Source organism: Cryptomeria japonica, chromosome 8 (assembly GCF_030272615.1).
Source record: "Cryptomeria japonica chromosome 8, Sugi_1.0, whole genome shotgun sequence".
NCBI classification, from domain to species: Eukaryota; Viridiplantae; Streptophyta; class Pinopsida; order Cupressales; family Cupressaceae; genus Cryptomeria; species Cryptomeria japonica.
In genome coordinates this window covers 80,709,685-80,724,689 of record NC_081412.1, presented here as the reverse complement: position 1 = coordinate 80,724,689, position 15,005 = coordinate 80,709,685, and the positions used below count along the sequence as shown (strand labels likewise).

General features: G+C 38.9%; 1 protein-coding gene across 3 annotated transcripts in view; it reads left to right on the top strand.

Moving 5' to 3' along the window:
- LOC131038433 (EIN3-binding F-box protein 1) overlaps window positions 1–15,005 on the top strand; it is a 212,784-nt gene that overhangs the window by 50,314 nt on the left and 147,465 nt on the right. For all 3 annotated transcript variants that reach the window (XR_009104473.2, XM_057970872.2, XM_057970873.2), the window contains exon 3: window positions 5,648–5,715. Coding sequence is in view for 2 of the 3 variants with exons in the window: in XM_057970872.2 (XP_057826855.2) it covers window positions 5,648–5,715 (68 nt within the window). In the remaining variant the exon portion in view is untranslated. The remainder of the gene's footprint in view (window positions 1–5,647; window positions 5,716–15,005) is intronic.

Here is a 15,005-nt window from a genome sequence, read left to right as displayed (position 1 = left end):
TGCGCTCAGTCCTCTTCTGGTCTGCATATTGTTTCTGCTGGTTCTGAGCTCTAGCAATATTGTCTCTGAGAGTCGCAACTATGTCCTTACTCTCCTGTAGTAACTCACCTGCACTAGGTACTCGACTGTCACCCAATACTAAATCCAAAAACAATTGTGATCCTCGTCCTTCAGACCTCCTAAATGCTTTGACAACGTTCGAATGTAATTTTGAGCAAGATTTCTCTATTTCGCTCGGGATGACTTCAAAACTCTAACTCAAAACTCCTAGAGAAAATGGATTTATGAAATTGCAGAGCTAGGACAAAACCCTAAAAAGCAAAGATAGGGGGTCCCCATTTGCGATGGGGTGATGTGTGAAATAGGTCACAACAGGTCCTTTATGGCTATAGCACCCCTAGAGGAAACTGGGTTGTATACCTAACCAAACTTGCCTCATGGCATAAATAACATAGAAATCGGTTCTTACACAGAACCAAACTGCTTCACTGGATGATAACATAGCCTTGACCAGGAAATTCCCAAGTGTATGCTTGTTGACGTGTATTTTGTACACAGCCTAACACAGAATAAAATACCTAAGGGTATCTTATCCTCTCTTGAGAAAAAGTCTCTAACTGCTGAAGATTCGCATAAAGGATCAGTTAGGATGACTCCAAGGTTCCTTTTAGTAGGGTCTCTACATGTGGATAAGCTCGCCGTGGTATGATGTGATTTGCTGGAATCACAAGGGGACTTACATCTGATGTTTGAACTTCCGATCTGCTTTGCTGGACACAGGCTCTTACTAACTTGGATTTGAAAAAAAATGAAAAAAGGATAAGGGCGAAGAGAGGATCTAATCCTAATACTAAGAATGTAGGAGCAATGACTTGATTTTTGATGAAACTCTAACTAGATCTTGTTTTGACATCAATGGAACATCTACACAAGACTAGTGCAATCTTCTAAGGGAATCTTTATGATGTTCAAATCATCACCGCAGGCATAGATACCATCCAAGTTGATGCATATCAATGAAGAGGCGACAAATTGAAATTGAGCTTAAGCTGAACGATTCCAGTTGACTACACAAGGCAAGTCTGCAATCAACAAACTGCTAGTAGTATGGATATACGAATTCCACCATTAATCAATCACATTTCCTCCATTCATCTAATCATCTACCATCTAAGATTGAAGACTCAACAAGAAACCATGCAAATTGCAAGAAAACGACATATTTCACCATTACTTCAATGAAAATGGAGTTTGTTTACAATCAATGGCAACAATTTCTTGCCTTGTCCTCCTATTCTACTCTAATTGCTATTCTATCAACTATATTCTAACTCTTCCAACTATTTACATGCTATCTCTAACTTATTGCTCATTATTTCTAATTTATTGCTCATTAGCCTTTACAAATGAAATACCTGGGCTTATATAGTGCCCACAATACAATTTGATGGCTTAGATCAATTCAAGATCAATGGCCAAGATACAACAATGAAAACCCTAATTAGGGTTTGTTACAACCATTACATAACATTTAATGCTTGACCAATGAAATAATTGTATTGCTTGGACACATGTCCCTTCTAGAAAAATCGACCAATGGATAGCCGGGGTAGGTACATCGGAGTTTGTGCCACCTTCCATGAGTTAAGTACATTGAATCTGGACATGCTGAGGTGGACCACACTGACTAGAGAAATGATGACTAGGACGCCACCTCATCTGACACTTGTAGCTTGCTAGATATTCAATTTGATGTCGTTGAGAGGCTTGCTTTAATTAACTCTTGTTCTAACTCCTTTTGTCCTTGATTTGCAAGATGATGATGTACCTCGCCTTGGAACGCTGGATTGAAAGAGGTCGCCCCTGTCCTGGCTTGATCGTCCCGGCGAAGACCGTCCTTGATCCGGCTTGATTTTTTCTTTGATGAGATCTCCATTTGATGCCTACACAACATTTCAAAATTAGTACCATGATTTTGCAATACATAACATAAATTAGAGAGCAAATTTTAGGAAACTTAATGATACGTCCTTTATTAATCATTTCCTAAAAACGACTATTGAGCTATGAATTCAAAATTTAAGCTATGACGATCAACGTTCAAAATCAAAACAATAAATCCATATCGCCATACCTCTCTTGAGAGCTAACTCTAGAATGCAAAAACAAGGAAATCGCCTAGGCAAAATGAAAATTAGATGGCTTCAACGTGATCTCCTTTAAATGAACAATCCCTTTATCAATTCATCACCCTTGAGGATATCTTTGACGTGGTCTTTGGCAAGTTCGCCCAACTTGAGACTAAGCTCGCACTCCTTTGATGATGTCTGCGCCCTCCTCTTGAATGACAATTTCGCACCTCCTTTGTATTCTCCAAATCGCATGCTAATGAAGGATGTTAAATGATGATTTGAAATGAATAAACCACCTTCCCTTTATAGGCGCTTACCTTCATATTGATCTTAGGCCGACTTTGGTAAATAAGACAAATTTAAAATAAACTTAAAAGGCCGACCCTTGTAAAATGAAACAAATTTTAAATCAAGCGCCCCATTTGATTTTTTATTAATTAATAATTAATTATTAAATGCCTTTATTATTTAAATTAATAAATTTCGATTTTTATAAAGGCAAAAATAATTAATAGATATCAAGCGCAAATTTTAAATGCCATTCTTAATTAAATTTGCAATCCATCGATTTTAGCATTTAAAATAAATTTAAAGAAATGTGTTTGAGCGCCAAATTTTTGAAAATGAAATAATACATACCTCATCGCCCTGGTCCCTGACTGAGGGACAGGAGCGATCCATCAATTTGGTCTTGATCCTTGCATTTTTGACGTTCAAAATCTTGATCCTTACGTTCAAATCGGCATTTTAGCTGGGTCCTTCAAGTTTGATTGACTTGTTTGTGCGAAGGAATGTCTTTAAGATGTGATATTGCCCTGGTCCCTTGGAGAGGGACAGGAGCGATCCATGTGTTCTAGCTAGAATTTTCCACCTTTCAACCTTTGTTCCTCGTTCATTATCTTTCAAATGGCGTCCTCGATCTTGCCCACCCTTGCATTGTCTTGATTTTGAAGGAGCATGAGTGTTTTAATAGAAATCGCTTTGGTCCTTGTCCAAAGGACAGGAGCGATATAAGTTCCTTAGCTCAATTGATAGCATTTTGACGTTCAAAACTCTTGTATATCGTCTTCAAAAGACACCTTAGACCTTTTACCACTTTGCAAAACCTTGACTTAACGTGATTCATGCATGAATTGGCAAATATGGTGTATATCGCTCTGGTCCCTTCCTGAGGGACAGGAGCGAACTTCAACGTTTTGAGCTTGTCTTTGCCTTCTTCAACTTGTAATTGCTATCAACGAGTAAAATGAAGTCCCCTTGATTCTCCTTGGTCGCTTGAAACATGATCAACTTTAAAAATCCAGGCCTTTATGAGAATTTCGCTCTGGTCCCTTCCTGAGGGACAGGAGCGAACTAGGAGTCTTGATGTAAATCCTTCAATGTTGACGATCTTTGATGCTTTGCGCTTGATTGGGACGCTTCGAAATGTCCTTGCCACCTTGTTCTTTGTCTTGGAGTGTCTTGAATTTGGAGGAACGGCAATATAATCATCATATCGCCCTGGTCCCTTGGAGAGGGACAGGAGCGATCTTGCTCTTGTAGGCTCCACATCATATTGCTAACCTCTAAAATTATCTTCAACGGATTCGTAACATTCCATTCCATTCATCCATGCCTTGGGTTTGATTGTAACTTAGCCAGAAAATCATCTATAACAAAAATCGCTCTGGTCCCTTCCTGAGGGACAGGAGCGAACTTAAGCATTTTGGTCCTTTGATGGCATTTGGTAATCTTCAATTTATCTTCAATGAGTTCATTTCACCTCCTTCCTTGCCTTCAAACATAAAGTTGACTTGATCTTTGCCCAGATCGTACCTTATGAAGAATTTCGCTCTGGTCCTTCAGTGAGGGACAGGAGCGAATTTGACCCTCTAGGCAAAAAATTCATCATTTCGTTGTTTTTGATCAAGTCTGGATGCTCTATCATGCTCATTTCGTCCTTCACCATGCCTTTGATGTCTCGATTCGTCCAAACAAGGTCAGGAATGGCTCAACTAAGCATTTTCGCTCTGGTCACTTGGTGAGGGACACGAGCGATTCGCCTTGGTCCCTTGGAGAGGGACAGGAGCGCTTTTCGCTCTGGACCCTTGGAGAAGGACACGAGCGAAATTTGACTTTTCGAACTCTCTATCAGGATAAATTTGATGGAATATAACATTTAAGTATAAGTGTCCTTCTATCTTTCTTCTTTCTTTCTTATACTTTAAGTTATATTCCATATATACTTTCAGGATGTTTGAGAGTGGTTTCAGACCTCGAGGAGTTATATTGCAAAATCTAGTTTTTGGAGGTTTTTCAGTTTCCAGACTTAGTCAAATTCAGGATCAGGACATTCCAGACTTAGCCAAATTTCAGGATCAGGACTTTCAGACTTAGCCAATTTTTCAGGACATTCCAGACTTAGCCAAATTTCAGGATCAGGACCTCACTCAAGCCGGACTTGCTATCCATGTGATCACCCCGACAGCACTCAAAAATGCAAAGGCTAACTAACAAAACCCTAAAAAAACTAACCCTAAAAAGCAAAAAACATGGGTCCCCATTTGCAATGGGGCGATGTGTGAAAACGTCACAACAATGCTGTACCCCAAATTGGACACACACCGTGTGCCCCTTCTCCAAATGCCTCGTAGCCCACCATGCCCTTCCAAGTCTCACATAAATGACTTGTATACTTTTTAAAGGGTGGTTCCCAAACCATCACACCCTTTCAAAAAGGTCACCTTTAATTACCCTTTAATAAACATAATTATCTTTTAAGAGAAGTTTTCATACACATTCTTTAGTAATCTTTCCTTAAACCAAAGGATCATAATACCCTTTTATTTTATATCTCTTTTTAATTCTAGAAGAGTTATTTCATAAATTTATCTTTTCTTGGAGAAAAAGTTAAATAACATGAACAGATGTGGACTAGATGTTAGGCATGGATGTTCTGCAAATTTGAGAACCGCACGATCATTGGTGTGAGGCACAACATATATTTGGAGGCAGAACTTTTCATTCAGATCAGTTTTGAGTTGTGATTATTAACTCTAGACAGTTTATTCATGACTTGGGGTAAAGAGAAGGTTTGTTGGTGTATTTTATATTACTTCTATTAATCCTAAGTCTTCTTTATTTCTAAGTCTAAGCTATATGCTCACTACCTCAATAATTGTTTGTTATTGAATATTTGATTGTAGTAGTTATCCACTCATATTGCTTTGTATGTACTGTATTTCGATGTGATTAATAATCTGCATTCAACTTTTGATTATAATCTGTCTTTTTTATTATTTTTAATTAACAGACATTCGTAGTTTGCTGGTCAAATGGTATAATTCTTTTTTTTGAAGCCAATTATTGCAAAAAAACTTGATTCATCTATTCTTTTTCTATCATATATTCTTCATAAGAGATGTATTTACATAAAGTAGACTTATCATTGTTTTCTTCATAAATGGGACTGTTTTTGCTATTGTAGCTAGATAATTTTTGATTTTCAAATCTGATCTTCTATTACTTCTTTCTAGAGGGAGGAGGACTTCTTGAAGCTATGGTCTTGCTATAGTAACTGTTTGGAGAAAGTGAGCTTGAATGGGTATGCATTCTGCAACATGCAAAAGATTTTTCATGCTTTATCATCTTGGATGTTTTAGATTTCATGTACCATAAAGTCTCGTGAAAATGGTGCATTTTTATTATAAAAATTGAAAAACATAAAAATACACTCTGCAAAAGGAGATACATGAGACTTTTACTTTTCTTACAGCTAGTTGCAAAATATAACAGCAAACAGATGCCCAATATGTAGGAAGAACAAATTATGTTGTTTTGAGTCATTGGGTAGCTAGATGTAATAGTTTCTGTTCTCAGGACCAAATTATTATGCATCTTGCATTAAAGAAGAAAGTGGTCCTTACAATAAAGGTATGGACTAGAAGAGCCCAAGATAATGAAATTGGCTAGCATATATTTGCAAGTCCTCCTTAGCCTCTTTTCTGCTTCATCCAAGTCAGCAGTTGCTTTTAGAAAATGTATAGTTAGTCGTCCTTCTTGTTTGTTTCTTTAGGTGCCTGTTTTTACTACTTTTATCTCTGGTTGTGTTTGTGAGCTCATCAACCATTTATTATTCATTTTTCTTTCTTTCTTTCTATTTTTCTTGCATATTATCCTTGAAACCATAGTTGAAAATCTCGGACTCGCCTCGGACTCGGCAAACCAAAATTTTGGACTCGGACTCGAACTCGTGAAAGACTCGCGAAAGACTCGGCAAAAAAAAAAACCGTAGTTTTACAAAAAAAACATAAAGAAATTAATGCATTTAGAGAACATAAGTGCCATAATTGAAACATTACACATGTCATATGATCTACAAACACGCAACATTTGAAATTTCATCATTCATGGCAGCATATTCAAGTTTCAAGTTTCAACTCTAAAATGTATAATGGCAGCATAAGTATATAAATGTTCACAAAATTACATATAATGATATGTCCAAGTCCAACTCCAAATGTGAAAAACAACAATGTGAATGAACAAACCAAAGAGAAAACTACATCTTCCTCTTTGTATTTTTCCTAATATAGCTCAATTTTTCAGGCCTTGAGCTAGAAGTAGTAGCAGTGGGTGTTGTGGTATCTAAATGGTGAAATGATTCTTCTTCAAAGTCAAAGTCCTCATCATCATCCTCATCTTCGTCCTCATCTTCATCCTCCATTTCATCCAATCTTGCTCCTTCTGCATCTTGTGCTGCTCCTCTCTCTATTTCTGCAATTTCTTCTTCGGTAAGGAGGACATCATCACCATCATTTTGTTCATTCATGGTCCAATCACCATATGGATCAATTTCATCCAAGTCAATGGCCTCATGTGAAACACCCTCCACCTGTCTAACTCGAAGGCGAAGGTTGTACCGAACAAATACTAGATCATTGAGCCGCTTTTGTGACAATCTATTTCTCTTCTTTGTGTGAATGCTCTCAAAGACACTCCAATTTCGTTCACACCCAGAAGCACTGCATGGCTGAGACAAAACACGGATAGCTATCTTTTGAAGATTAGGCGTGCCGGCACCATAATTCTCCCACCATAAATCTACAAAAAACATTTAGAAATATTAGAATTGAGAAAAAAATGTAACAATCAAGTTTGTAGGTTTTTTCTTGCACTATTGAACTAAGTTACTAAATTTTTTACCTGGTTGTTGTTTTCCTCTCCTATCAATTGCTAGTTGTGATGAGAAGAGTCTCCCCTCTGCACTTTTGTAGATCTTGAACAATGAACATTTCCAAATTCAGAAATAGATACTAGATAGTCAAAGTGTCAAACTCAAATTCAATAATGAACATTTCCGAATTCATAAATAAAGATAGAGCAATTGCAAATGTCAAATCTCACCTCCAACTCATCAAGAACCTTGTCTCTCAACACAGGATCAGGTGTCATCTTATCAATGCATGTAATAACACCTGCCATGACCTCCTCATCAGCCCTAAATGAATCAGTGAAGTAGAATTTCGGGTTCAAAAAGTAGGCGAAGGCATGTATCGGTTGGTGGAGTTGGTTTGTCCACCTACGATCAATGATGCGCCAAAAGATTTCACATTTTCTTGTATTTCCACGATAGTAATGTGAAATGGCCTTTTTGGCCCTATCCATGGCCTCATAAATGAAACCCATTGGCATGCCCTCTCCATCCACCATACGAAGAAGCCTTACCAAAGGTTCTGTCACCTAAAAAAATTAAAACAAATTTTAAATTAGTACAAAATCAACCCCTAAAAAATAAAATCAGCAAATAGACAAGATTGTATAAACTTTACTTTTGTGTTTGTTACTTACCGCAGTCAACTCCTCTCCACTTTTGGTGAACCCTTCATCAAAAACAATGCAAACAATCTTCTCTACTTCAGGTCTTTTGGAGTATGCAGACCCCAACCAAGCATCTGACACAAACATCTGCTTAAGATGAGGAATGGCACTAAGAATGCTCTGCAAAGTGATGAAGTGGCTAGCAAATCGTGTCACTCCAGGTCGCACAAGGTCCTTGCCATTTGTGTGTTTTCTCATCAAAGCAAGCACCCAAGTATGGTTGTAGATGAATTTGGTGACACTTTTTGCATCTTCAACCACCTTCTTCACCCATCCAATCTTCCCAATGTCCTCTAGCACCAAGTCCAAGCAATGTGCAGCACAAGGACTCCATGTAATCGAAGGATGCCTCTGCATAAGCATTCTACCTGCAGATACATATGCAGCTGCGTTGTCCGTGATAATTTGGACAACATTCTCAACTCCAACTTCCCGAACCACACCATCCAACAGATTACACAAAGTCTCTGCATTTTTTATTTCATTTGAGGCATCAACAGACTTTATGAATACCATTGCACCATTTGAAGCCACCAAGAAGTTGAGAAGAGTCCTATTCCGTCCATCTGTCCATCCATCAGATAAAATGCTGCATCCTTTTCTCTTCCAATACCTTTTCTGATCATCAACCACACCTTCTGTATTTTTCATAGCTTTCTCTAGCAATGGCCCACTGAAGTCATGACCTGTTGGGGCCTTAAACCCCTTACCCGCCACTGTACATGCATTAACAAAACTTTCCCAATACACATTGTTTGGTGCATTGAAAGATAGATTATTGTAAAACCAAAAGTTTGAAGCTGCTATCCGTGCTTGTTCATGCTTCTCTCCATTCCATCCTGTACCTTCAAGTGAAGGTTGTGCACCTGGAACATTGCGTGGTACAAAAAAATTAGGGTCTGATCGAACAAGAGTGCCACTAGCCTCACCCTCATTGTCACCAAAAGATGAAAGTGACTGACGACCCCGACTGTGACCAATGGGACCCGAAGTGGACAATGTGGGATTCATTGCAGCTGCCATGGCTTCTCTTGTTTTTTGCCTTTCTTCCTTATGCATATCATTCTCAGCAATAATGGCCTTCATCTCTCTAATAATTTCAGGAGTTGATTTGGGGCATGCCTCCACACCATATCCAGGTATTTGTGCAAGGTGGTATTTTAATCTATTGATTCCACCAGTCATCCATTTTGTGCATTCGGTGCAAGTGACCTCCCCCTTTTTGCTTCCTGCAATCCCATATTTCCAAGCTTTATCTCTTTGTCTTCCTGACCTTGGGGTTGCCCTTGGAGTTGAACTTGCCATTGCTGATTTAACATGAAAAAAATAAAATCAGCAGGGTTTCATGGAAAATCAACAAAAAAAATGACAATGAATCATTTGGGAAAAATAGCATTCAAAAACAAGAAAAAAAAAAGAGGAAATAACTTAGGAAAGAAAATAGAAAAAAATTTGGCAGCATATCCCCTTGTTTTTCAAGATTTTTTTCAGTTTCAAAACAATGAAATGATTCAAATGAAAAAAAAAAAGAAAGAGAAAAATCCTTACCTAGATCTCTCTTGCTGATTTTTCCTTCTTCCCTCTACTCCTCCAAACCCTTCTAACCTGCTACAGCCAAAAAAAAACCAAAATGAAGTCAAAAATTAAAAAAAAAGCTTGTTTTTAACCCTTACGGGCGCATTTTTCTGGGCCCGCGAGTCCCTGTGAAAGACTCACGAGTCTTTGCGAAAGACTCGCGCGAGTCTTTGCGAAAGACTCGCGAGTCTTTCGCAGGGACTCGCTTGGACTCGCCTCGCGAGTCCTGGGCGAGTCGACTCGCAGCGCCAAAGGACTCGCGAGTCCGTGGTGAGTCCGAGGCGAGTCGCCGAGTTTTAAAACTATGCTTGAAACCATGCATCTGAAATTTTACTTGAGTAATTCGAACTTTAAAATCTTCTTGGTGAATTGATGTGCCTATGCTTACTTCATTACTGCATACTTTGGGGCACAGTAGCAAAAAACCTTTTCCGTGAATAAAACGGCAAACGAAAAAAATATTTTTCAGTTAATCGGGATTAAATTGGGAGAAAATGCAAACCAAAAATTGCAGAAAATCAGAGAGAGAGAGAGTTTCCATCACAATTTGGCTAGGAGGGTTTCCATCCTCAAAACCAATCTATGCTGCAGGGTTTCTGTCCAAGGGAAGAAACGATGAACAATTGCTGATTCTCTGAAATTCGGTTTTTTAAAAATAAAATGTCAAAAAGGAATTTTCTTTTACAAGCTCTCCTTTTTATACCTTATTTTAATATTTGAAATATCATATTTCACTTCTCTCTCGAAAAGTGACTTTTAATACTTCTTTTTAATTTAACTTAGATTCGGGACCTATAAAGTTTGTTAAGTTGTCCAATATTAATAAAACAATTAATTAGATATAAGTTTATAACACGAGTGACTTTAGGCAACTTAATTAATTAATTATTTACTTATCACACCCCGATTAGCCTACATGAATTGAAATAGGCTACAGTTTTCCGCTAATTGATCACATGTGTGAAGGGGTCATTACAAGCCAATGTCTTGCTGCTATGAGGTACACCACATTAAGGGCCTGTGAATTTGTTTGACAAGCTGTAGGGTCCACCCCTCTCCTAATTTGATCAATCTAGTTTTCATCAAGTGCAGTAGCGTCCCACAAGATGGCAAGGTTACTGTTGTGACATTTTCACACATCACCTCATTGCATAGGCGTTTTGGCGTAGTTGTCTTAGTTTGGCAATAATTTTGGTCATTTAGCCTTTTGCTTGTGAGAAGGGCATGTCTTGTCAATCCAGGATAGGGTGAGTCTTGGGTAGTTCGTGAAATGTCTTAAGGGTGCAAGGTCTTGTTGTTAGGAGGTGATTAAGTTAGGAACTCAAATTTCGAGTTAGGAATTCGTGAACAAAACATTAGGACAGAGGATTGATAGAAAAGTTGTCAAAATTGTCAAATGTTGTCATAGAGCAAGAAAGTTGTCAATGTTGTCAATTTTGCAAAATGTTGTCATAGTTGTCAAAGTGCGAAAAATGTTGCAAAGTTGTCAGGGAAACTCGTCAAGGGGATTAAGGTTTTGAAATGCTAAGTGTGAAAAATGAAATCCTAACAATGTGACAACCTTGACAAGGAAACTTTCTCGTCAAGTTTGGATTTTCCGACCTTGATAGGATGGAAATAAGAAGAATTTTATAAAAATTCCTTGTTTAAATTTAGAAATTTTGAGATTTGAATTCAGTCTTAGGTTGAAGCATGGAATGCACTTTTGTCCTTGATGACCTTGGAATTGCACCAAGTTTTGTCTTTGTAAGGCTTGAAATGCCGTCCTTCACTTAAGCAATCCTTGTCCATCATTGATCACTACCTTGGAGTCCATGAACACACCTAAAGTGTGCTCAACACTTATCCCTAGCATCACTAGTATTCACCCTTCTTAGTCCGTATCTCCACATCTATCCAAGCTCACCTTGAATTAGCACTCATCTATCCATGAAACATATGAATTAGTGCCCTTAAATCCTTGGAGGGCATCATTTAGCACTCTAGATTCCTTAGAACACCTCATCTAGTGCTCAACAATTCAAGGCTATCATGTTTTAGTACCCTTTTATCCTTGCTCACCTTGATTTGGCGCTCACCTCTCCCTAGGACACATCATTTAGCGCCCAACATCAGTCCTCACTATGCAAGGAATTGCGTCCAAATTTCTTTTGTCCCTTTACACTCATAAACCCCACCTTGAATTTTGTCTCTTCACACCAAGGAGATCCTCTCCAACATCAATCGGACCTCATTGCACTTGAAATCCGTTTTAGACTTGTCCTTGTGCACATTGAAATCACGCCTCACACTTTGTCCTTGCTTAGTAAGGAAGTGTGCCTTGTAGGTAGTCTCTACACCCTTTGAAATCCCGCCTTATGCTAAGTCCTTGGGCATTTGGAAATCTCGACCTGCACTTGCCTTTATTTCACCTTGAAAATCAGACCTAAATGCATAATGGATTTATGTTTATATTGAAATGCACGAGTGGTCTTGAAGTCCACCAATGTTTGCTCTTTTATACGAAGGCCTAGTTCAAATGGCAATAGGGTCGACCTAAAATATTTGACCTTAAGATTAAAATGTGTGGGAGAAATTTAATACAAAGCGTGTATGAGCAAAGGCAACCATGTGAGGGAGGGTCCAAAAATAGGGCCGACCTAATGTGAATTCAAAGCCCTTGACTTGTGTGAGTTGCAAGGTGAATCAATCATGCTACAAGGATAAGAGCAAGCCAACTTGAACTTGAAGGGCTAAATCCTTTTAAAGTTGAAACTATTAGAATATTAAAATAATGTTAATTTTAGTATTAATGCTCAATAGTGTATATTCTATTTTAGTAAGATCTTCTACGAACTTCTCAGAAGTTTCTTATTAGAAACTTGCTATTCTTGTAAATATTCTTGTATTATTTATGAGCGTCTTGCTCATTCTGTAATTAATCAATTCTTTGAAATCCATTGCGTGTCTCGCACTGTTTTATAATATGAGAGCTATAGGTGAATTTTTTTCGAAATTTTTCTTTTTTGAAAATTTTCGAAATTATTCTCATTCATCCTAAGGGCTTTCGTCTGCAAAAATCGTGATTGGCATTCGTGGGTCTGTTTTGAGGATTTTTTTCATCTACTCGCGTTTGTTTGCTACCTCAGAAAATGCGATTTTTCGCGTCCGTTTTTCTGGAGCTGTGCTTTTCGCGCCTGTTCTCGGCTCTCATACAACCCGCGCGATTTTATTCCTTTTTCTGGAGGTTTTCATGTGATTCTTGTTCGCGTTTTCTAAATCTGCGATGCAATTTTCACGTTTTTTGACTGCGGATTTCGAAATTTTCTGGCGGCTCTGCTAATTTTATTTTCACGACCTAGGGTTTATACCCTTTATTTCAAGTCGGAAAATTTTTTCAATTAAAGATTCCTTCTGGGTTTTTTGAGCTCTCAACTGGGCCGTCAGAATTTTCTGGGTGCCTTGGTTTTCGTGCCTCGATTTTCGAGCCCGCGGATTCACATTCAGACAGCATATTCTTGGTGGGTTTTTCGAATCCTAATCTGGGTAGTTGTCTGATTTTTCTGGGTGCATCGTTTTTCGTGCTGCAATTTTCGAGCCAGCGGATTTGAATTTGGTTTTCAGATTCCTTCTGGGTTTCCTCTCAGCTTTCAGGCACCTGTCAGTTTTTTTCGGATCAGTCGGGACTTATCTTGAAATCCGTGCCTGTTGGAGTTGTACATGTCTCTTTCTGTCGTTTTCCGTGCCTTGGGAAGCGTGCAAATGGCTTCTCTAACCAACCTGATGTTAGAAGGCAGTCAACGCTTTAATGGCAACAATTACAACATCTGGAAACAGCGTATGTTGACCATTTTCGAATATAGGCGTCTTGACCAGCTTGTTTTGGGAAAAGAGCTCAGTCCTGGTACACCTGGTGCAGATCAAGATAAGTTTGATGAACGCAATCGAGAGGCAGTTATGCTTCTCAAACTCTCCGTGATTGATGATCAGTTACCACAGATTCCTTCCGGCAAGATAGCTTTCGACATCTGGAAGCATCTCAAGGAATTGCATGAGACATTCGACAAGAGCCGAGCATTCTTTCTGAAGAATCAGTTGTTCTCCATTATGATGGACGAGCGCATGTCCTTACAGGGACACCTCACGAGGATTAAGGACATTCGAGATCAGCTCGAAGCTATTGGTCAGACTATGGAGGAAGAAGACATGGTAGTAATCACTCTCAAAAGTCTTCCGAAATTGTATGAACACTTCATTGAGACCCTCAATATTACTTCAACTAATGTTGACCTGAAGTTTTCAAAATTGTGCACCAAATTTCTATAGCAGGATCGCTGGAAACAACAGTTTGGTAGTGGTACTACGTCAACCTCCTCGGAAAATGCCTTCACAGCCCAATCCTTTCACAAGGATAAAGGCAAATTTCAGTCCTCTCAGTCTTTTCAGCAGAAAGGCTCTTCTCAGACATAGGATGGTGCTAAGAAGAAGAACATGCAGTGCAATTACTGTCACAAGTACGGCCATATGAAGAAAGATTGCCGTCAGAGGCTCGCTTCTGAACAAAAGAAGCAGGGAGGGTCACACCAGAAGGCGCATGTTGCTGAACATTCCGAGCAGAAGGAGTCTGCCTTTTATGCCTTTATGGCTAAGAGGTCTTTAGATCATGCCAGGTCTTCTGCTTGGTACATCGACTCTGGTGCGTCACGTCACTTTTTTCATCAACGTGACTGGTTTACAAACTTCTCATCTTTCAGTGATTCCGTTGTATTTGGCGGAGGTGAGGAGTATACAGTTGTTGGCAGAGGCACTATTCAGATACAGTCTGGTGGCAGGAATCTCATCTTCCTGAATGTGTACTATGTTCTTGGTATGGAACTTAATCTGCTCTCTGTCAGTCAGATTATGAGGAATTCTCCTCAGTTAGATGTGGTGTTTAGTGCTCACAAGTGTTCCATCATTGATTGGGAGACTTGACTTACTGTTGCTGTTGGTCTAGAGGATCATGGCCTATACAGGCTTCTTGACACTGGTGATTCTCCTGAAGTGGCTCTGGCAGCTCGTGTTTCTCCTCTCAGCACTTTGTGGCATCAGAGATATGGACATCTCAACATTCAGTATCTCTCTCAGCTATCTCGGGAGGGACTTGTTTCAGGGTTATCTGATATTCAGACTCAGCATCTTGGAGTATGTGGCGCCTGTCAAGCTGGCAAACAGCATCGGACTTCATTCACACATGGAAAGTCTTGGCGCGCATCTAAGGTACTTCAATTACTTCATGCTGATATTTGTGGTCCTATGAGTACATCTTCTGTTACTGGTTGCAAATACTTTTTGCTTATTGTAGATGATTTTAGTAGAAAGATGTGGGTGTACTTTCTTAAACACAAATCAGATGTATTTAGTATCTTTCAGAAGTTTAAGTCCTTCGTTGAAAAAGAGTCTGGATGTAGCATCATTACT